The sequence below is a fragment of the Mesocricetus auratus genome, unplaced genomic scaffold (genome assembly GCF_017639785.1).
Source record: "Mesocricetus auratus isolate SY011 unplaced genomic scaffold, BCM_Maur_2.0 Super-Scaffold_6730, whole genome shotgun sequence".
Lineage (NCBI taxonomy): Eukaryota > Metazoa > Chordata > Mammalia > Rodentia > Cricetidae > Mesocricetus > Mesocricetus auratus.
Window position 1 is genome coordinate 54686150 of NW_024429184.1, and position 23750 is coordinate 54709899.

The following is a 23750-nucleotide window of genomic DNA, read 5'->3' on the forward strand; positions in this document are numbered from 1 at the left end:
CCTAGGCCAGACATTGCTCACAACCATCTGTACTTCCAGTCCCAGAACTGACACCCTCTTCTGGCTTCCTGGGGTACTGCACACATGTGGTACATAGACATATAGGCAGATAAAACACCCATACACAAAAAATAAAAATAAATAAAATCTAAAAATATTTTTAAAGTGTGTGTATCTTTTTTTTTAAAGACATGTTCTTGGTGTGTAGGTTAGCCATTCTAGTACTTGGGAGGCAGAGGCAGATAGTGCTTTGAGGTCAGTTTGGTTTACATAGAGAGCTCCAGTCCAGCCAAGGCTACATCAGAGACCCTGTCTAAAAAGAAAAAAGGAGTATGTATCATTGATTACAGCATTGCACAGTGTTATTATTCCCAAATTACTAAAGGATATTCAAGATAGATATCAGGTGGCCTCAACCTTAAACTTGGCCAGTGTTCTTGTGGGTGATAATTCACTTATTCATAAATCTGCATTCTTTCAATTATTTATGGCTTTCTGCTCAAACTGTAGGTAGTTTTGTCCCGTAATATCCATCTGGGTCCCTGGCAGGACCCTGCTGTGTCCATGTGTGCACTGTGCTCATTGGCAGGACACAGTCTGGCAGTGTGGCAGGGAAGTCACACTTTAACAGACGGCCCAGGATGGGGGTGTCCTGTGGGCAGCATGAGAGAACCTGAGGTTGTGCCAGGAACCTCACAAGGCCTGGAATGAGGCTCGATTCCTCAGCACGACAGCCTGGACCTTCGGCTTCTCCTTCACTCGGCCTGTTGCTAAGGGGAGCACGTTGAAGGCCTTTCCCACTGCGTCGGCCTGTCCAGGGGAGGGAAAAAGCAGTGACCTGCTGTTTCACAAGGGAAGTCAACCAGCAGGCCGCCGGCTTCCTCCAAACTAATTACTGCCTGTTTGCTTGTGAGATGGGCCAGTCCAACAGCCACCCTATTGCAATCTGAACACCAGGGTCAGAACATACAGGGCCAAGAGACCAGACCAGAGCATTATTAGTTCACAGAACTCCAATTCTTTATTCATCACAGCTTGCTCACAATGACATACAGGAAAATAGCACTAATGAAGAGTAAATATGCAGGCAGCAACCTTCGGGAGTTGGGAGTTGGGGGAGAAACGACTTCAAAACTGCAATAGGTATTTATGCTGGGTATCTGCTGATTCTTTTCGTTGGCACAAATGCCCTGCCTAGCCCCCCTAACTGCGTCAGCTTCACAGATGGAGTGATTTGGTTTTGTTTTTAGGCAGGATTGCCCTACACTGGGGAGGAAAGACCAGCTTGAGTGAAAGTCCACAGTGTTTGCAATTTTTGTTTGTGTTTTTAATGCAACAACCAGCTCACAGTCTCCAAGTGGAAAAAAATAATCAGTAGCATCATGTGCTTGTACTACAGGCAAAAGCTGAAAATGCACATCATCACCCGTGGCATCCACAAATAAGCCACCCGACACGTTAACTAATTCATTCCACCAAAATAACTGAAACAAGAGAAGTAAGCCCACTTCATGAAGAACGATTCCAGGGCTCCTTGAACCCTTTGACCTTGCGTTTGTGTTCAGAACTGTAAAAGGTTCAGCCTTTTGCTTCTACCCTGATTGAGCTCACATCTGTCTTCCCCATCCATCCCTTTCTAAAACCTAAGCACATTTGTAGCACATAGTCCACGAGAAGCAGAAGTAGCTGCTATGATTGGTGGTTTTCCCTAGCCTGGCTTTGTGGTTTCTAGGCGGGGAGCCGTTTATGAGCCGACAAATGTGGAGGTTCCCATGGAGACACAGTACCTGCGATCTAGGTGTGGTCTTGGTCAAGCTCAGAGATTCTGAAGTCATCTAGGTCATTAGGCAATGGTGGGTTTCTAGCACCATAGACTGTCTACTGACCTCCTTTTTCTGTTGGAATGAAAGGGGCAGGGACTAGAGTTCCACATGGGGAGCTTAAAAAAAGAACCAACCTAGCAAATTCATTTGAGTGGAAAGACACAACATTGAAAGCCTGTTACAGGACATGTAAGATTATGAAATAACTTGCATAATGCAATACTTGTATTTTTTAACAAAAATGTAAATATTTACAAAATAAGATCCAAGGTACTTTTTTAAACACCAAGCAAAACATTCTGCAAAGGGACCGCATTGATTTTATTTTATTTTTGATTCTGTTTTTTTGTTTTGTTTTAATAATGAGTTCTTTTTAAACCATGTCATACATTTCCCATACTGATATCTCATGATCCATTATAATATAGGCAGGGGGATTTACTATGGGGGGGCGTGCCATACCCGCCATTGCTTCAGCCAGATAGTTCAACCTGGAGCTCCTTGTTCCTGCGCACCTCAGCAGCGTGCCTCTCCTAGGAAACACCAAAGGCAGAACAGATCAGTCCGCGTGGTTCTGAGAACGAGGAGAACCCCGCTAGCCTTTGCTGGACATGTTTGGTCAGAAATAACTCAGTGTGGTATCTACTAACGAGGAATTCCTGAAGGAATCTTCACTTCCCAAGGAAAATGTGGGGCCAAGAAACACCACGGTAGAGAAGATTCCAAGTATCTTTATTATCCTATACAAACCCTCATGCACCCTTGCTGCTGGTGATCAAACCCTGGAACCAAGTGCCTTGAAAACAACAGGCAAGCTTTTTATGGAGGAACTGTACCCTACCCTGGACTTCTAATACTAACAACAACAACAACAACAACAAAACTCTGTTCTTTGTTTAAACTCTGATCAAAAGGTCAAATGATTAATAAGAAAATCTTGACTTTTGTATAAATTCTGAAACTGGCAACAAAATATAACACTGTTGGTTTCCCCATCATCTTAATTCTCTAGTTCCTTTTCCAGACTATTTTAAGGAATCTGTGCTTGCCCACAGGCACTTTGGGAAACTGAGATCCACGGAAGACTTGGCACCACTTCCTAAAACCTTGTTTTGTGAAGCCCCTTCAGAACCTAAGCTGAGGAGCGTTTCCAACATGGGCCTGTACTCTCCTGCACACTGGCCCAGTCAGTTCAGCAGAATCATCTTTTCAAGCCACTTCGAATGTTTGGGGCTCCTACTCTCGCATCACTGATGGCTAAGAGTGTAAGTATATGCTCCAAGGGCTGGCACAGCCATCCTTTCAGCATTTCATGAGACCACAAAACCTATTGCATCTTTTTTTTTAAAAAGATTTTATTTATTTATTATGCATACAGTGTTCTACCCGCACGTTTGCCTGCATGCCAGAAGAGGGCACCAGATCTTATTTTAGATGGTTGTGAGTCACCATGTGGTTGCTGGGAATTGAACTCATGACCTCTGGAAGAGCAGCCAGTGCTCTTAACTCCTGATCCATCTCTCCAGTCCCTATAATTGCATCTTGAATAGAACACTTACATTAATAAAATCTTCCCTTTCATAGGGCAGTCACATGGTTCTAAACAGGAGATTTCGTCTCTTTGGCTGTGTTTGGCTATAAGATCTCCGCTGTCATTTCATAGCATAGCACATTGCATGAGGTTGTGGATATTTGTTTACATAAGGAACCTTACTATTAAAGGCACTAGTCTTGGGTTGGGAAGTGAACTTTCTACAGGCGGAGTTCCAGGACAGCCAGGGTGTTTGTATCGAGAACCCTGCCTCAAAAAACCAAAAACCCAAACTCACTCTCCCAAAACAAACAAACAAAAATCTCCTGAAACCAAAAACCAAAACAAAAAACAACAAAAACCATGCAGAAAATATTAATTGCTTGTTAAAAGCAACACTTCAAGAAATGCTAGTTGAAGTATCCACATTTTATGAACCAGTTTACAGAGAAAAATCAAGAGGAATATGCTGTTGGTAGGCATGCGTGTTATTTCAGAGTCAAAGTTGCTTCTAGGCTGCTAGTGATGCAGACTTTGCTATGAATGCTGAGGGTGAGGTTGAGTTAGAGAATGAGATCAGCATATTGTATCCTTGGCAAGTGCACTGTATGTATGTATGTATGTATGTATGTATGTATGTATGTATGTATGAATGTATGCTTTGCTGTGAGGTGAAGGCTTTTATGTTGCTCTAGGCTGTAAGTATGGCCCTCTGCTGTCCATGGTACTACTGCCGATAGTGGTAAACAAGGAGCTCCTCTGAAGAGAAGGGTAAACTGAGGAAAACGTGCCTGGCTCAGGATCAGGAAAGTAGATAACAACAGAGGGGCCTTTGCTGTCCTGGATCCCGGTAAGCACATGTTTTGGTGCCATCACATGTGACCTGTGTCAAGCCAAAGTCTGACTTGAGACATTGGGAGAGACAGGGAGCTCTGAAGCACATGGACACAACTGCTTATGCATTTAAAAAAGTCCATCGAACCTGATGGTGGTGCATGCGCTTATTCCCAACACTTGGGAGGCAGGGGCAGGCAGATCTCTGTGAGTTTGAGACTAGTCTGGTCTACAAGAGCTAGTTTCAGAATAGGCTCCAAAGCCACAGAGAAACCCTGTCTTGAAAAACGAAATGAACAAATGAAAAGTCAATGGAAAGTTGATTCTCCTGGCTTCTGCCCAAATCCCTAGGACTTGTTCACACATCCAGGGTCTTACTTCTGTGCTGGGACCTACATCCTTTCCCAGGCAGTGTTCCCAAAAATTAACGAAAAGCACATTTGACTAAAACAATCTCTGGGAAATAACATTTTAAAATGAATTTAGCTGGGTACAATGGTATGCATCTTCAATTTAAGCTCTGAGACTGGGGCAGGAGGATTACAAGCTTGAGTGTAAATTCTCAGTGCTCAGAGGATGACAGTATCTCTGCATCTGTAGGACCTGATAATGTAGTTGTGAGAATGGGCCAAGGGTGACAAGAATAGATGTATCTTTTTCAGGGTTCCTATTTTCCAAGATTAATCCAGTTTCCGGAAATGGACAAAGCAAAACTATCATAGTTACATTGTGTATTGTTTCAAAAGAATTCTTTTGGGAGATGGTTGTGTGTATGTGTGTGTATTTGCACCTGTGCAGGGGGATATGGAAAAAGACCTAAGGATACCAAACATAATGAAATCAGCCTGCTATGCTCCCATGCTCCAGATTTCCTTATAGATCTCTTACAAAATATTCATTTTAAATTTAAAAGTTTGTATTAAGGATATGTATTATTTTAGTGAAATATTATTTGTTAATTTTCTATTAACATTAAGCATTATAGCATTAATACAATCAGTTAAACATCTACACCTTGGTATTTTTGCAACACATTGGTTTGTACAGAAGTCATATACGTTTGAGACCAGCCTTCCTGAGTCCACTGTCAGGTGGAACATTTGATGAGGGCTCCAGTGCTTGTAGAATTCCCCTTTTCCATCACATTGTCAGGTCACAGAGCCAAACTACGTGATGAGAGCAGCCTGAGGCTGACTCTCCCACCTCATTCCCCAGCACATGGCACCTCCAACTGTACATCATAGGGCTTGGCCCCCAGCTGTGCTGCACAGACACGCCCCCCAGCTGTGCTGCACAGGGTTTGTCGTGTCCCATCCGGGCCCCCGCCCCCCCGGCCGCTCAGCAATCTGGTGCCCTTACCTTTTCCTGCAGACGTTCAATGATAGCAGCTAGATTAGCCTCACGGTTTTCCTTAATTTGTTCCATTTTCAGGATCAGCTTCTCCTCCGCCATCTTGCTGAAGTTGTTGTTCTCCTCCAAAGCCTTCTGGAGGACTTCTCGCTCGTGCTCCCTCTTCTCGGCCAATTGTTTCAGCACTTGGGCCTCCTGAGACTGGGGAGGAAAAACATCCATTTCCAGTTATCTGGATGCTGACTTAGCTGAGTGCTAGTTGGTGCTGCAGCCATGAGCGTTGCTGTCCAGCTTCTTCTCGCTCGTAGACTTCAGCACTTTCTCTAGAATGTGTTGGTGGGGAATGTGGCTCCCTGACTTTTCAGCTTTCAAGGTTTTAGATGATGTCTTAGAAATAGCATGAACTCTCATTGACGAGTTTCCTTTCTTTCATTTTTTAAAAATATGATGCTGCTAAGCATTTGTGCAACAGGAAGTGCTACAATGAGCCAGGGGACCACAACATTCTGTGGGAACCTGAAGACAATGTGAACAGCCCGGGGCCTGGATTTCCTTTTCTTCTGCCCCTTTCTCTACCCCACTGTTTTCTGAACAACCATAGGGTGGACCTTATAGGAGTTCTTCAACTCTTGCCAATCAGATTCACTTTCTGTTTGTATTACATGCCTGTCCTTCCCCTTTCTCACTTGCTCTTAATAATGTCTCTCTGGTGCTGGAGATATGCCTCAGTGATAAAGGGCACTTGTTCTTGAAGAAGATCAGGGTTCAATGCCTAGAACCCACATATCGGCAAACTGTCCTCAACTCCAGTTCTAGGGAATCCAATGCTGTCTCTGGCTCCTTGGACACCAGGTGTGCACATAGTGCAAGACATACATGCAGACAAAACATGCATATACATAAAGTGTAGAGACTTCACAACATTCACACAAATTTAGTGTTCAGTATCCTTTTAGCCAAAACCAGCAGAAAGCCCTGAATCTGGCTGTCACTCTTCACATGGACACCCACAGGAATTACTGGGACCTTGTGAGTGAGAGCAGAACCACTGGTGCTAGCTGCGCCTTGTGTGTATTCTCTCTCTCTCTCTTTTTAGTATCAGCAGGATGTAAGGATCTCTGCAAATGTAGTTCCTGGGGGCTTGATAATGATGGAGAACCTGGTATCTGCCTGCTGAGATCCATATCCAAGACTCTTTAGTGAGGCTGAGTAATCTATGCTTTTGGTTAACAATTCCAGTGATTCTATTACTGGTAGGCCATAGTCTACCCTTTTCAAGACACATTGGCCATTTTCCCGATTCAGTCTCTGAGTGCCAAGATTAAAGGAGTGACTCAGCACATCTTACAGTATTAAACTCTGTGTGTGTGTGTGTGTGTGTGTGTGTGCAATCATGTGTGCAAGTGCCCTCCCCTTTGCAGGAATATGTGGAGGTCAGAGAAGGTATTGGGATGTAATCTTCAACTATTTCTCTGCTTTATTTATTCACTTATTTTTGAGATGTGGTCTCTTGCTGACCCAGGAACCTGCCATTTTGTAGACTAGCTGGCCAGTGAGGCCTAGGATCCATCTACCTGTCTCTGACCCCATACTTGGGCTATAGACAAGTGCCTGTATTTTTACATGGATGCTGGGAATCTGAACTCAAGTGCTCAGACTTGTGAAGCAAGCATTTCACTCATGGAGCAATCTTTCCAGGCAGGGCACTTGATGTTCAGACAAGTCCTTCCCTAGATCATAGCTTAGGGGCTCCTGAGATCTCCATACTTCTACTGAAAGTCAGACTTAGGACTCCACTATTGCAGCGAGATTGACTTTATTCACCTGTAACACCCCTGACTTTATTCCCTGGAGAAGTCAACTCTCCCCTGAATTTGGCTCACTCTTGCAGCTGTGCCATCCAGGAAGAAGATTGGTTTCGGTTGCAATATTTGTATCAGGGAACAAATAAGCAATCACTTCAGAACATTATGCAAAATATGACATAAAATGAGCGAGAAGCTGAACAGCAACACGTGCAGCATGTTCCTACCTATGTGTGGGAGTAAAGTTCTCCCTGAGAGGTGTTGCTGCTCTGTGTGGTGACTGGGCAGATTAGCAGCAAGGCTGGTAGTCTGGGTGGGTTTGGACAGAGGTGGAGATTTGGACCCTGGTAAACATGGTTGCATATGAAGTATTCAAAGATAAATTGCGGCCTTGGAGGACTATGGCCGAGAGGTTGTTCCTGACACAGAAGCCCTCTGAGGACTGAAATGGAGAATTGGGCACTGTTGCGGGCAGCTGGTACAAGGCAGAAGTGAGCCAGGGCAAACACGGAGCTGAGTTATTCAAATGTGCCATCTGGGGGGATGGGAGGTCCCTGTCTACCTCATGGCTTGAGACACTGAGGGAGATTGCAGGTGAGCACATCCTAACGTAGAACTTGGATCACTGGAATGGCGATGCTGAAGGTACACGGAGGCACAGTAATGAGACAGGGAGAAGAGTTATTGTCCATTTAGGAACACTTGAACATTTTGCAAAGAGGTTAATTAGCATCTCTTATGCTACTGAGTCTAAGAGTTTAATTACTGCACAAATGAATTGGATGATAAATCTGAGTTAACTGGTCTATAAAACTCACTTTACATATATATAAAAGATTTAAGACTACTCTGTTGAGGCCACCCGTTTCCCATTTGTTTCTGAAGTACGCACACTCCAGCCACTCCATCTTCTTGTCCCCTTTCATCATTTGTGGGATATATTACTGGACACCCAGAGTCATTCATCAAACAGTAAACTCCTTAGCTCCAAAGTACCTTCCCACTAATAGTAGGTTGGGTGCTGCCATGTGCATATCAGACTTTCTGCTAATACTGAAAGAACATTGTTGACATGGCTAAAGAGTGTACTGAAATATGACAATTGAGTGTAGTTGTGTGAAACAAAGACCACAGCACTCACCTCATGCTGAAAAACCAGGACTACAGAACGAGAGTTAAAATGACAACCTGGAGTTCATAATGAGCTCTGAAGCCTGTGAAAAAGGGTCTGTGTGCTCCTCTTGCTTGCCAAGAAAACCACAATACAAAGATTTTATGACAATGAAGCATGATGGCTTCCCAAATACCGAACTGTGACTATGGAAAAACTACTCCCTTTGTCCCTACATTCCATCTCAGGTGCCATTTACCAACTCAAGATGCCAGCTGCAGATGACAATCCCCGAAAGAATGTGAACTTGCCTGATGGTTCCGAATAGACTGATTAGGAGGAACTTCAATGTGAAGTGTCAGAGTATTGCAGAGCTAGGACTTAATTAATTGCAAGTTTACTTGGTATTTGGGGAAACTGGAAACTGTGTTTCTGGACCATGAACGTTCATAACTGACTTGAAAGTAAACTCTTTATTATCCCCCATTTAAACTGAGAGTTGTGTTTGTGTGTGGCTACAACAGGTCACTGGAGGAGAAGTTATTGCAAGAATTAGAAGCTCCTCCCCATAAGGACCGAGAGCCAGCCCTGTGACAGGGTTGGTAACCGTGCAAACTGCACCTGCTTCTGACCTCACAGAAGTCCTGAGCTGGTAAATGCATGGTTTTATAAGGGGACTAGAGGGATCCATTCTAAAGCTTTAGAGTTACAAATGTAGACATTCAGGCTACCTGATTTGCCTACTAATGGTTCCTTTTCACATCATTTCATTTGGAGCAAGGAATTCACTTCTCTTTCCGAGGTTCATAGGTCATTAGAGTTCACTGTACAGTGATGTTAATACTTGAATTAACTATTGATGGACAATTTTGAGTGGGGGAGCCTTTTAATTTAATCTATTTTAGTGTACAGTTTTATCAAGGTCACAAGTATCATTAAATTTTCACCTTTCATAATATTAATGTTTTTCTTTTCTTTGTTTCTTTTTTCAAGACAGGGTTTCTCTGTATTGCTTTGGAGCCTGTCCTGGAACTTGCTCTGTAGACCAGGTTGGCTTTGAACTCATAGAGATCTGCCTGTCTCTGCCTCCTGAGTGCTGGGATTAAATGTGTGTGCTACCAATGTCTGGCTAATATTAGTATTTTTCAAGCCAGTTTTAGTTAAACTAACATACTTATGCATCTATTATTAATCACCCTGATTATTCTATGTATTATGATAAAGACTACTTATATTTAAAATATTTATGAAATGTACTATATGGCAGCAATATTAATCAAGGACAACTTTCCTTTGTAAAATCATTTACTGGACCATAATTTTTGCAAAGCCAGACTGGGTGCATTCTATCCAGGAACAGGCGATGCCTCATGGTGTTCCTTCTATGTGTGCAGAGAGCAACTTCTTCCTTCTCACCACTCTGTGTGACATGGGACCTTTCACAAGTCTTTTCATAGAGGAGAGTGCTGGTCGGGTATTGTCAACCTGACACCTGGGAGAGGGAATCTCAGTTGAGGGATTGCCTCCATAAGATTGGCTGTGGGCATGTCTGTGGGTGTTTCTTGATGAATGGTTGGTGTAGGAGGGCCAGCTCATGGAGGGTGACACCACCCCTGGGCAAGTGGGCCTGGGTTGTGTAAGAAAGAAAACTAAGCAAGCCTGTAGGCAGTGTTCATCTGTGATCTCTGCGCCAGATTCCTGCTTGAGTTCCCAACCTGACTTCTCTCAGTGATGGAGTGTGACCTGGAAGTGTAAGGAAATGGACCACGCCCCTTCCTCTCCAGGCTGCTTTTGGTCATGGCATTTATCACAGCCACAGAAAACAAACTAGGATAATGGGCAAAAGAAGACAGAGTTTAGATGACTGCACAAGGTCAGTAGTGATTGCGTGGAGGGACAGGTTCAACTGTGGACACTGATAATCTGTGTTCTTGGGATGGTTTCAAAGGGCCCTATAAACACCGTGGTCTGCTGGAGACAGACCACAGCCCACCTATGCTGGGGCATGTGGGAAAGAGAACAGCAGAGTGTGATGGATCATCCCCTTGGGATGTGTGGAAGCCTACTTCTGCTGCCTCTTGCTATGTGAATGTTGAATGAATGGGCACAGTGACCAGCGTGTTAGTATCCATTCCCAAAAGTGGTCAGTTGCAATATGAAGACTTTAATTTCAAAAAACATACACTGATTTCCAGAGATGCTTCAATAAGGGAGAAAAAGCAAGAGAAAGTTGTATTCTTTTTAGAATATGTTTTTCTATCAGCTTTACCAATGAACATTAGTTCTGGCTGGAAGGAGCCTGTGCAGTTCCGTCCAAGTTAGTCACCATATGGTCAGTGCTGTGACTGTGAGCAAGTAGCCTAGGGACTTGGGGAAACTGCCAGGATGTTAATGCACAGTACATCTCATCTCCTGTGGAGACACATGGGTAGCAGCCTTCCAGCCCTGACTTCAGAGAGCTCTGTCTGCATAACTTGGGCCCCAGGCCCACAAAGGGCTCCTGGATTCCCAGGGACAGGCTTTAAAGATCCTAAAAATGGTTTTGTGTTTACAACATTCTAATAACCACTTCTCATACCTCTGCCCATATCTACCCCTGTGTTTACGTGGAGTTAGGACTCTGTCAATTTAGTGAGAAAATGTTTACTATCTTAAGATAATTGGGGATACTGACTGGCAGGAACAACTGACTGTTTATAATAACAACAAAATATTATCAATACACATGTGATACTATTAATGCCATGTGATTCTGGGGGAATTATTTAAAAACTTGTGATATATGGGAAAGAAAATAGACCCAGGGTAATGTGACTAGGCTAAATCCCGTTTCTCAGTTTTCAGCTTTTTAATATGTGTTAAAGCTTATAATATTTATTGATTTTTCAAGACTAATTTTCTCTGTGTATCCATGACTGTCCTGGAACTTGCTCTATAGACCAAGCTGGCCTTGAACTCAGAGATACACCTACTTTGGCTTCCCAAGTGCTGGGATTAAGGCATGGGCTACTACCGGCTGGCTGTTTTTATTTTTAACATCTGGAAGCATTTGTTTTATGCAAAAAGTTTAGTATCTCTTTACAGATTAAACAGTGGAGTCTGACCTAATGTTCCCTCCCGACTTGCCTGTCCACTAGTGCAAACCACCATCTTCAAAAGATTTTCATTGTGGTTGTCTGCCTCTATGTGTCCTTAGTTAGGAAACTTTAGTGGTGTTTTCTAATCTATAACAGTGTCCCATTTTCTCTATATATCTAACACCATTTTTCTAGTTTGCCCCTTTAAAAAGACCTTTCTTTAAAACTGGCCTGTGATTCACATTAAATGCACACATGGTTTTATCTTCTTCCTCTGCCTTCCTTTCGCTCAAAGCCAAAGTCCTCAGGGCACTGCCTTCTGGCCTTAACACCTGTTCTTTCCTCTGTGTTCACCACTTCAGCCTCATTGGTCATCGTGGTGTTTCCTAAACACACCAGAACCCACCAACCCCAGGGCCTTTGTACTTGCTGCTCTGAACATTATGTTATCTTCTCTTGCTCATGCTTGATGTTGTGTTTTGCCACGGTGTGTTTATGACTGGCTATTGGTCCTATTGTTCCCTTAGTGAGAGGAAGCTTAGTGAGGATGTCCTTAGTTCCTAGTGTCAGGGTTAGGATAAATAGCTGGTCCCAGATAAATGTTTGTCAGTTGTGTGATTTTAATTCAGGAGATGTCACTGGAAATTTATTGCCTATAATTTTGCTTTGGGATGGGAGTATGGAATACAAAGTTTATACAGCTTATATATTGTTATCTTAACATTTATCCATAGCAACTTAAATGTTTTATTCACTTAAAAGAGTAAAATTTGTAGTGATATAGCCAGACACTGTTAACACACATCTCAACCCTCATGAAGTTTAATGGAGGCTAAAGTTAACTAAACAGTTAATGCAAATAAAAATATACTTTATCAATCACGCTAAGTATTGGGAAGGGAGAATGGGGTATTGTTAATACAACAGAGACTAAGAAAGGACAAGCACCTGGTGAGTGACAAGGATGAGACAGAATGTGGACAGAGACTATGGGAAGCCAGGAAGAAGGTACGGAGCCACAGGTTCTAAGTGCTCCTGTGCTGGCCTTGATAACACAATGAGGAAATCACAGCTTGGGGCAGTCTCTACTTTCTAAACTTCTATGCCGTGGTAAGTTCCAGATATCACATATTTCAAAATGTTGAATATGAGTAATTATTCAGTATCAACTGGAAAAGTAGATGCCAAGTTTTCCCATTGCTTATAGAAGTTGTTAGATCTACCGGTGTGTGGAACTGTTCTCTTTAGTGACTACTGGCCACAGATGCACAGTATGATTGTAACTCTTCACAGGGTAAACCACACTCTAGACTTAAAACAGTATGACAAGAAGAAATGCCTCTATTTCAATGTATTTCTTTGTTGATCACACACTGATAAATGTTTTAAGTGTGAATAAAGTATTAATAAAATTAATTTAACATGTTTTTGTTTTTAATTTGACCACTAAAAGTTTTAATATTTTCATTATATTTCTAACTAGTAATGCAGCATGTGCACAGATCTTTACTTTGTATTTACATAAAAACAACCACATCGGACACCAGCAGGCAAAAGAACTACACATTCAATAGCATACAAACTAAATGATCATCCTGGTTGTCACAGTAGCACTACGGTTTGCAGACAACTATGGATACCTGCAGTTTTGTGTCTCTAAGCTCCACCCCCATCTTTTTCTGATGAAACCTTAATTTTCTTTTGCCCCACACTCAGATTCTGCTTAACCATCTCTGTAGGGCAGAGGCGGGTGACTGGACCAAGTCTGAGCATCACACTCCTGCATCCCCTCAGCCACAGAGCAACCATGGCTGCAAACAGGTTGCAAGGCAGAGAAGCTCTGTTTCTGCCTGAGCTGCTGTGTCATTGGAAAGTGACTGGGGACTGAGAGTAACTAAACTGCTCCAGCAGTGAAGTCATTTAGAGGACAAGAGAGAATGGTGGCCTGAAATCAGTTTCGGATGATAGTACAGCAACATCTCAATTGAGCTATCCTTATTTCTTCAGTCACTCCTGGACTTTTCAGTCTCATACCCACTGCCTCCTTTGGCTAGCACAACTGGATTGAGTTATTTGTGTGTCCCCACCTGGACATTTGCTGAGATGCATGCTGAGGGCTCTTTAAAGAGAATGAACATTTTTTCACATGAGTGCATCAGTGCAATCCAACAGAAAAACAAAATCAATGGATGAATGTTTAAGTCAGTGCTCTCTCTTAATTAGCTGTGCTTTCTCCTAATTAAAAGTCTACTACTAGACCATAATCCAAATGGCGATTTCTTCATTGAAAAACTTCCAAAGTGCACAAGAAATGTAATGGTATACACCATTTAAAAAAAGGTTCTTCCATTTTTTTCTGAATATCAAAATTCTGGCTAATTCTATTTGTCAATGTCCATTAACCTCACAGTCAATTTCTAGTTTGATTTAATTGTTTAAATAACTGTTAATAGTTTACTGCTTCCAGGATGTAAGAGCTTTACCAGAACCATTAATTAGTTGCCTCAGGGAGTTTTATAAATTAACACCTAGTTAATTTTTATTATCTCTGTGTTCTTTTTCCTTCAGCCACTTTCTGTAAATTAAGTACAGTAGCTGCAAAGTGTGTTAACCTAGGAAACTGAACTTTGCTTTCTGAATATCAATTTTAGATCAGTCACTGATTTTGTATTCTGAAGTCTGTGCCAACTTTGGACATGTATGTGTGTAGGTGTGTCCCATGTACATGTCTTCCTGTGCTGTGCTGTGCCCCTTATATAGAGAATGCCTCTGCTGAATGAGAACTTAAATTGCCCAAGTGCAACAAGCACTTCAGGGCTTTAGACAAGGCATTTGGTTAAATCTACAAGCAACAGCAAAAAAGGTTACAAAAACTGAAGTCGTGTGCATTTACTTGGATTAGTATCTCAGTTTCCCAATTTACAATCTAGATTTATAACAATATCAATAGGTTATAGTGTTTAATATATTGCCGGATTTTTTTTGTAGACAGCATAAAAGGAATTAAAATGCAGAGTTTCATTCGTATTATAAACGGTGTGTGCAGAATACTCTTAGTGACCACAGGAGTCTAATACATCATGATAGAGCAAGTGCGATTTACAGTGCAAGGATGAGTTTTGTGAAAGAAGACAGTGGGAGGAAATACCTCCTGTTGGGACAGATACATCTAGCTTCTTCAACACACAGATTTGCTAGGATATCTTATGCCCTCAGAGGGTGGGGGTGTTATGTACATGGGAGTGTAGATGCCTGTGGAAGCCAGAGGCAGTAGATTCCCTTAGACCTGAAGTTGCAGGTACCATGAGTCCCCTGAAGTGGGGGCTAGGAATGAGACTTGTGTCATCTATCAGAGCAGCAAATGCTCTAAAACCATCCCTCCAGCTCCTGCCTTCAAATCTAAAGGTTCATGGCATTCTTAGTATATTACTGCAGAAAATTTAAGGTGTTGAGATAGTGCGTTCATTCAGGTATCGTTCTCTCTTGGAATCTCTGCTTGAAGTCTGTGTGTACGTGTGCATGTATGTACATACACACACGTGTGTCTGTGTAAAAGAGAGGACTGGAGTGGAGGGAAAGAAGGAAGAAAGGAGAGATTTTGAAAATCTCTGTGAGTTTGAGGCCATTCTGGTCTACAGAGCAAGTTCTAGGACAGCCAGAGCTACACAGGGAAACTCAGTCTTTAAAAACCAAACCAAACAAACAAGACAAAACTTAGAGTTACCTTTCTTCTTTCCTCTGCAGCCTCCAGCTTTTTCTGGATCTCCTCCAGAGACAGGTCTTTCTTCTTTGGAGAAGCTAAAGTTCGTGGAGCTTCTGAGATGGGAGATGGTGGCTTTAGGATCAGCTCAAAAGCCTGGCCAGAGGCGCGTTTGTTGATTTGCTTCACCTCCATATCTGTGGAAGAGACATTGGAGAGTGTTAAGTAGGCAGATGAATCACGCAACACTTTAATGACTTGGAGTCCAGCAGTTGCCAGAGGCATCTTTTTCTAGGAAACAGAAACCAAATACTGCACAAAGATAATCAGCTCTGCCTTGTTTCCAGCGTACGTGAATTCCCACAGCTCCACTGCACATGTACTTTAACAGTATAAATGCTTCTGCTGATAAAGTTAGTAAATTCTGTCATTTGCAACATCACGGATAAACCTGGAGTGCATTGTATAAGAGAAAGCTAGGCACAGCAAGACTAAGATTGCCTGTCCTCATACATAGAGTGTAATGTGCCTCTCAAGGCTAATGGATCCTGGGGAGATGTTGGTTAAATTGTAAGAAATTTCAGATGAACAATTAGAATATATCCATGAGCGTGTGCTAGTTTGCTTTCTGTCACTGTGACAAAACATCATGATCAAAAGCAACTTTGGAGAAAAGGATGTATTTGGCTTACAATTCGACATCATAGTCCATAATTGAGCGAACTTAAGCAGAAACCTGGAGGCTGAAACTGAAGCAGAGACCATGGAGGGACACTGTTTAACATTTCCTTTCCATGGGTTGTCCAACTTGCTCTCTCATAAAATTCAAGACTAGGGCTGGCACCATCCACAGTTGGCTGGACCCTCCTACATCAGTTAAGAAATTGCTGAATAGACATGTCCACATCTCAGCGTGATGGAGTCAATCTCCAATTGAGCTTCCTCTTCCTAGGTGACTCTAGATTGTGTTAAGCTGACAACAACTCAACTAGAACAATTGTGATCTACAGTGATAATAGTAATAATAGTAATACAGTGATAACAATGTGTTATATTATTTTTGTGTTTAAAATTGTTAGCATATGTTCACTGTACAGAATGATGGGTAAGATTATGACTTTTCCAACTTTCTTATTATGCATTTTACTCACATTTGTACCCCCACTGCCCCCTCTTTTCTTTCTCTGTCTCACTCTGGTTGGTCTCCTTCTTCCCCCCAAAATTCCTCCTCCTACTCTCATACCATATATATATACACACACCCATGAAGACATCTGAGCGAAAATGAGATATGCACTTTTCTGAATGTGATTTATTTTACTAATAAAACAGTCTCCAGTTCCATCTATTCTTGCAATTAACGATTTTGTTTTTTTATGATGGAATAACATCCCATTTTATCACTGGTCTAAGCATTTTTAATTTACTCTTTCTGATTGGGTTCTTGCCATGAATGCATGGCAACACATGAAATAAGTACATGTTAAGTAACTTGGTTTAGTCATTATAAAATACATATTGTGATTCAAAAATGCACACTGTAGGGTTGGAGAGGTGGCTAAGTAGTTAAGAGCACTGGTTGCTCTTCCAGAGTTTCTGAGTTCAATTCCCAGGAAACTCATATTGGCTCAGAACCACCTATACTGGGATACGATGCCCTCTTCTGTTGTGCAGACCCACAGGAAGACAGAGCACTCATATACATAAATAAATCTTTTAAAATGCATACTGTATACATATAATTTTTAATTGCTAATTAAACAAAAGAGTATAGAAAATTTTTAGCCATGCTGATTATTGGCATATATACTAACACAAGTAGATTACCATACTTTCAAGTTTTAATCTTACGTAATATGATTGATAGGCTTATTATCGTATTTAATCCTGTGCTATCATTTATAATCTAAAATAATCTATAACAAAACAGAAATAGGCTGTGTCTTTGAGTACATTTATGACTTCATAGCTCACAATTTAGGAAAATGTACTGATTTCTTTAAAACTTCACTGGTCAGTTTTAGCCTAGTGCTTTGGTTTGAGCCCCACACCTCAACCCTCTGGTCACAGTCCACTGATCTTTGTTTGCATCCAGAAACTTCTTGGGATTAAGTCACTGTTATGTGTCACTAATATTTCAAATGTGGGTGTCTCCTGTTACCCTCTAGAGTGGTTCCAAGACCCCCAGGGAATTCTTGAACACTCAATGGCCAAATCTCTTACTATGATGCATGGTGGTGTACTTTCATGTACACTCCAGAAAGAACACTTCATGTGATCTCTACATTGCTCAGATAATTACCATAAGGGCAGAAATACAAGGCCAAGTAGATACTCTGGAACTATGAAAGTCTCTACTGAGTATTTTTGAAGTAGTGCATGTGTGATGTGCAGTTGTCTCTTCAGGTTCAAACAGCTCACATAGATTTGCTTTCCTGCCTCTCAGTCCCAAATTGGTAGAAACCACCCCAGCTCTTGGGTCTCAACAATTTGGTGCTCTCCTTGTGTATTTCTAGACTCTTCTACAGAGCCCCGAGTCCCAGGAAGGCAAGGGCCATGCTGAATTCATCACCTGATCTCAGTGACAGCACAGCGCAGCACAGCACAGATTTTACAGTCTCTTAAACACAGCCAGATTCCTACTGACAGCAACATCTGACAGATAGTCCGAATCTATGTAGTTGATTTATTAACTCAGTGAACTTACAGGAATTGGACATGCTGCGTGCATTCTAGTGTAAGTTGTGGTTGGAGATGGATTGGTTACATGCACACAGAGACAGCTGCTTCTGGAAAGTTAATTAGCCCTTCTAATGCTTGTGCCATCAGAACAGCACCGGAAAAAGAATGGCTCTGAGTTCTTCTTTTTAATGATCTTTACATATGTGGAAAGGCAGAATAACTGTGAGTCTCTCATACATCAAAATGCCACATGTAGATCTGGCACAGATAACTGCCCTATTTTGATGACATTAGTGGCTGAATTAGGTGAAGTTTTCACTAATAGTGTTGATAAGGACAGAACAGTTCCTGGGTTCCTCTTAGGCAGCAGGCTATGACATGAAATACCCTCTCCACAAATCCTTAGAAGGAGAGAGTAAATTATGTTCAGAGAGCCAAGTATCTTCTTGCCTGGGGCCATACACACACGTTGGAAGATCCAAAAATGAAACCAAACTAGCCTAATCACCATGAATTGGCATAAATCATGTTAAAAGGTTGCATTTCAATAAAGTCAATAAGAACACAGTGGTGCAAACCTTTAATCCTGGCACTTGAGAGGCAAAGGCAAGAGGAACTCTTGAGTTTGAGGCCAGTCTGATCTGTACAGTGAGTTCCAGGACAGCCAGGACTATATAGAGAGACCCTTTCTCAAATAGCAAAACAACAACAACAACAACCCCCCCACAAGCAAAGCAAACACAAACAGAAAATAAAGTCAACGGTCACACCAACTGTAGAGTGTTATTTAGCTTTCTGCAACAGGGTCTTATGTTCTCTAGGTTAATCTTGAACTTGCAATCCTCTTGCTTCAGTCTTCTTACTGTTGGCGTTTTAAGTCTGAACCACCACAGGTGGCATTACATTATTTTCTACTTAGTTTCTGTTTGCTTGTGACTTCAGTCATAAGTCAATTTTATGTATGACCTTGATTATCATTATTAGCTTGTTTTCATTTACTCACAAAACATGGGTACTGTACAAAAAGAAATAGTGCTGATGGTAGGTTTTCTACTCTTTCAATGATCTATGTAGAAAAATAGTTTCTTGCAAACTAAGATCTACTATAATTGTAGTTTAGTGTGTTTCATTAATTGAAAAGACATCCTGTAGATCATGATATGTTGCTCTTGCTGCTGCTGCTGCTCCTGCTGCTGTTGATGATTAGGATACTGATGAGGATGCTGGGAACAAGCCAGCCATGCCTCTTAAGAGACATTAATGTGTTCTTATTAGCACTGACTTCAAACTGTAGTGAGCAATAGGCAATCAATAAGATCTAATGGCTTGATGCAGCAAATCAACACTGAGATCTATAAAATGCTTATCTAATTTGTTAGGAGCTCTGAGAGACAAGCACATATATTCAAACTCCTGTCAATTATGCCGCCAGGGGTGTCTCCACTGCAGGCAACTTACCATCATAAGTGTAGATGTTGATGTTGCGAGGCTCCGGGTAGAAGCATGAGCAGATCAGTGACAGCATGGACAGCTCCTTCATTTTTTCCTTGTAGGCTGAAAGTGAAGATTCAAGATTAGAATGCTTTGTTCACTGGATTTCCTCTTAATGCCTCTCTAAATCTGAACAATAATTATAGCATTCTGCAGAAGGCAGGCTGCTTGGTTTGCTTTCCCAGTGAATGAGAGATGTAAACAACTCTGATGTATATATTCATCCCTATAGAGGATGTGAAGTGCATATTATAGTAGGTTAAATAAAAAGTGAAAGTAAAGTAGGTTTAAAAAAAAAAAAGAACTTGAGATCCAGCAGGAAGGAAGACAGTAAAAACAGTGAAAAAGGAAACAGAGGAAATTAGCAGAGACGGGGCTAATTAACACATGTGTGAGTCTTCTTCATACAAGTTAGGATTCTCGGGGGTTCATCCTGCATCACCACTATTCATTTGGGGATAGTCGCAAACTCATCTAGAGAGTTGTTAAGCAGCTACATTCTCCAGGGACCTTTGTTGCTGTTTTCTCTTAATCCCCAAATGCACCTTCTTATCTCACCTTCTTCCCAGATGCTGAGATCTGATCAGGACCTCCCTCCCTCTGAAACAAAGTATGGGTACCAGCCTCACAGAGAAGGTGTAGGTTAGCCTGTCCTGGTCTCCCTCCTTCTTCCTCCTCTCCATTCCATTTTCCTTTCTCCTCTAATACTACTGCTCTGGTAGACCTGGCGAGCATTTCATGGCTAGCACCAGGACAAATGTTTCCAGACAACAGAATTAGAACGAGAGGGTGGGACACCACCATTTTTGGTGGTTATTTAATTAATGAAATTAATTAAAGAAAATGGCAGAGAAATGATGAGTATAGTGTATAGCAGCTTGTGATATGGAAATGGATGTCTATGGTCTCACAATGTAACCTCATATATAACATCTGTGAGTTGGTGAGCTCTTTTAATAATCACTGGGTTCTTTTAAATATCCAATGGACAGTATCTAGACCTTAGGGGAAGAAGGAATTCCTAAACAATGAATTTAGACACTATTGACAGATACATGATGTATTGGTGAGCAGGAAGCAGATCCAACAGATGTTTTACACTTGGACTGTGACCACATGTCGTTGAGAGTAACTATGAATGTAGTCTAGCCTAAAACCACATTATCTTTTTTGTAATTCAACTGTGCGTTCCCCTGCCTGACTTTTGCAGATGAAATGCCATAGTCAGGAGACTGACTAAGAAGTTTTAAAGATATTTTAAATCTATAGTCCATCTACTCAACTACTGATCTTGTAAGCAAGGAAACTGAGTCCCACAGAAGCCAAGGTTATTTTTGACTGATGACAAAGATGGGTCCCCTGGATAAAAGGCAGTAGAATGATCTCTACCAAAGCTGTCAAGGAGACATCCAGGTCTACTTTTAGAATGAAGTCCAGGGGCCTCAGGGTTGTGTGTCTGAGAGTAAGCTCCAACCACACACAAAGATAAACACTGTCAATTCCATAGTTTAACTAGCACACCCAGATCATTGCTGAAGAAATCTCTGCTAGTTTATTTCCTAAAAATGAAAAGCACAATTTGCTCTGTGCAATGGACATTTTTGACAATACCCATTTTGAGATTTTATTACATTTTTTCAATTTTAGAAGGTTGAACTATATTTCTTAGTCTTGTTTCTTTACTTGGTTAGTCACTTAAAATATCTAAGGTTTTCACATAGATGCTCTTTGTGAATCATAATTTCTACCAGAGAATAGTGTATTTGATGCCTTAATACATTATATAAACTGACTGAAAATAATATAGCCAGGCTTTGTATGTTAGGATTGTTACTTTTTTGTGAACAAATACAGTATGGTACTCAAACACTTTGTAAAATGAAGTATCCCTCCACATCTTTGGATTCTATACCCATGAATTCAACCAGTCTCATATTGAACATATTTGAAATAAAAACAGTGTGTACTAACTATGAACTCAGTATTAGATCAGTATCATTCAAAGCTGCTTTGTGTTGAATAGATATATAAATGTTTCTCTTATTACTTAAAAGTATAATGATCATTTGCACAGTGCTTACATTGTATTGGGTAATCAATACATTCCTTGAAGTAAGGAGAGAATATGTATGAGTTCTAGACAAATACTATACCATTTTAAATAAGGGAGTTGAACATCTCTAGATTTTATATCCCCAGGGGGCCCTGGAAGTGATTTCCATGCGTACCGAAGGATGACTGCATACCATAGGCACATTGTAGATCCAAATTTTACCAAAAAGTAGTCTAAACACAAAACTAAAAGATTTTCCAGCCCATAAAGCAATATTAAGTTAAAGCTCTAGAAGACATAAGTTTTATACTAGTCACTCTTCATGTCTGTCATTAGTGACTCAGTAATGAACACCAGTAATTTTCAGTAAGCTCTCCTAGCTAGTGAAGTGTGTACAGATTGCCTATGGCTGACACATGGGGAGCCCTATGTATAATGAACAGTAATTTATGCTAATAACTGAATGGTTTCTATCCTCTGTCCCCAAAGTCAGAGGAGAACTTCAACTCCTAATTTGGTGATACTTAGATATAGCACCCTTGAGGACCAGATATTAAGTCCAAGTCTTCATGAGTGAGTCTAGAGCCCTTGTAAGGGGCAAGAGAGTTGGATTCATCTCTTTCTTCTGGGAAAACACAAAAGAAAAACAACATTGTCTGCTTCTTGAAATAGAACTATACCATAGAGCCCCACCATGCTGCTACCAGCTCACAGATCCCTAGTCTCTAGAGCTTTATAAAATCATATCCATTGTGTTGGCCAGGGCTAAAACACCGACTGAAATATTGGTTTAGTGCTGTCCTGGTGGTCTGGGGAAAATGTAACTGAGCTCTGTGAATGATTTCTTTAACAGTGACCCTACAAAGTCTCTCTATGTAGCTTTGGATGACCTAGATCTCAATGTATAGAGTAGGCTGAACTTGAACTCATACATCCACCTGCCTCTGCCTCTGGAATTATAGGCATGTGCCAACATCACCAGTTTCAGTAATAATTTCATCAATTTCCATAGTGCCTGTGCCTGAACTTTCAGCAGGTAGCATCACCCCCTGGATTCTATTTGCTCATCTAGATCTCCCTCAAAGTTGCTCTTAAGTTAGGTCCCCTCTTCTAAGTATCCCTTCTCTTATGGTGTTTCTCATGGTTTCCAGTGGGCTTATGATATCTCACTGTTTAGGGTCTTTTGATACTGTTTTTGAACATATAGTTTTTGTTAGTTAAACTATACATCCTTTGAAGGTACACACGGTGTCCTACTCATCGACAAAACAATTTAGGTAATAGTTCTGGAGAGATCAGAAAGTGGTTGCTCAATAAATTATAGTTGTCCTGGTCAGTGACTTTAAATAAATTTCCATTAACAAGTACTTAGGCTCACCATCTGTGGGCGGGTGTTTCTGTGAGACAGTCTAGAAGTACACAGACATAGAAGACCATTGCTGTTTCTGGGTTAGGGAGGCAGGGTGTGGCTATAGAGAGGACTAAGCCAGATGGAAACAGGAAAGAACACATGAGTGCAGATGTGATTTAGAGAAGCTGTGAAGAACCCTCAGCCTGCTGTCATAAGGTGAGTGACAAAGAAGGACTTTGTAGCCAGAGTTTCCAAACCTCTGTGAACAAAAATACAGACCACTCCGTTAAGGTTTAAGAAAGGTACTGCCCAGGATGTACTGACCATCACCTGTTGTTTTTCTGAAATTCCTCTTTAAGCGTGTGTACTGGGTGTCATATGGTGACGAGAGACAGTAGACCTGGAGTGTGGAGACTGAACAGTGGTAATCAGATATGATTGCTCAAGCGTGTACCTTAGCACTCAGGAGCCTGATGTAGGAGGATCGCCATGCCTTTTAGGCCAGCCTGGGAGACCTTGTCTCAGACTTCTCCCCTTCCTGCTAAATAGGATTGACTTGTTTTTAAGAACATAAAGAAGAAAAGATGGATTTATTTTGTTGATTTGTAAATGGGTTCAGAAGTGACAACATGTAGGACCGCATTAGATTTGGCCTGCTCCCTCTTCTTGTATTTTGGATGGTCTTCTCTGCACTCCAGGGGCAGCCTTTTTATAGGTACACTCAACTGGGCTTCTAGACATCTGCCCTGAGAGTAGGTCTTCCTGGGTGTTTATTCTGTTCAAGGATTTTGGGTAAGACCCATGAGCTTTTGTTCCCTTCATGCATTATGCTTACATTAGGAACATGATTATGCATGGTGGTCTATGCCAGAATATCATAGTATCATGAATAAGCAGGTAGGTTAAAAGAAAGTTAAGCCTGGGAATTGAGTCTTCAGGTTA

At 41.4% G+C, this 23750-nt stretch overlaps 1 protein-coding gene across 1 annotated transcript in view; it reads right to left on the minus strand.

Moving 5' to 3' along the window:
- Positions 1 to 1002: 1002 nt before the first annotated feature.
- Positions 1003 to 23750, minus strand: part of Stmn2 (stathmin 2) — a 46158-nt gene continuing 23410 nt past the window's right edge. The window contains exons 2-5 of the mRNA XM_005066780.3: positions 19372 to 19467; positions 15256 to 15428; positions 5548 to 5739; positions 1003 to 2356 (exon numbers count right to left, since the gene is read on the minus strand). Coding sequence (XP_005066837.1) covers positions 2297 to 2356; positions 5548 to 5739; positions 15256 to 15428; positions 19372 to 19467 — 521 coding nt within the window. The 3' untranslated portion in view covers positions 1003 to 2296. The remainder of the gene's footprint in view (positions 2357 to 5547; positions 5740 to 15255; positions 15429 to 19371; positions 19468 to 23750) is intronic.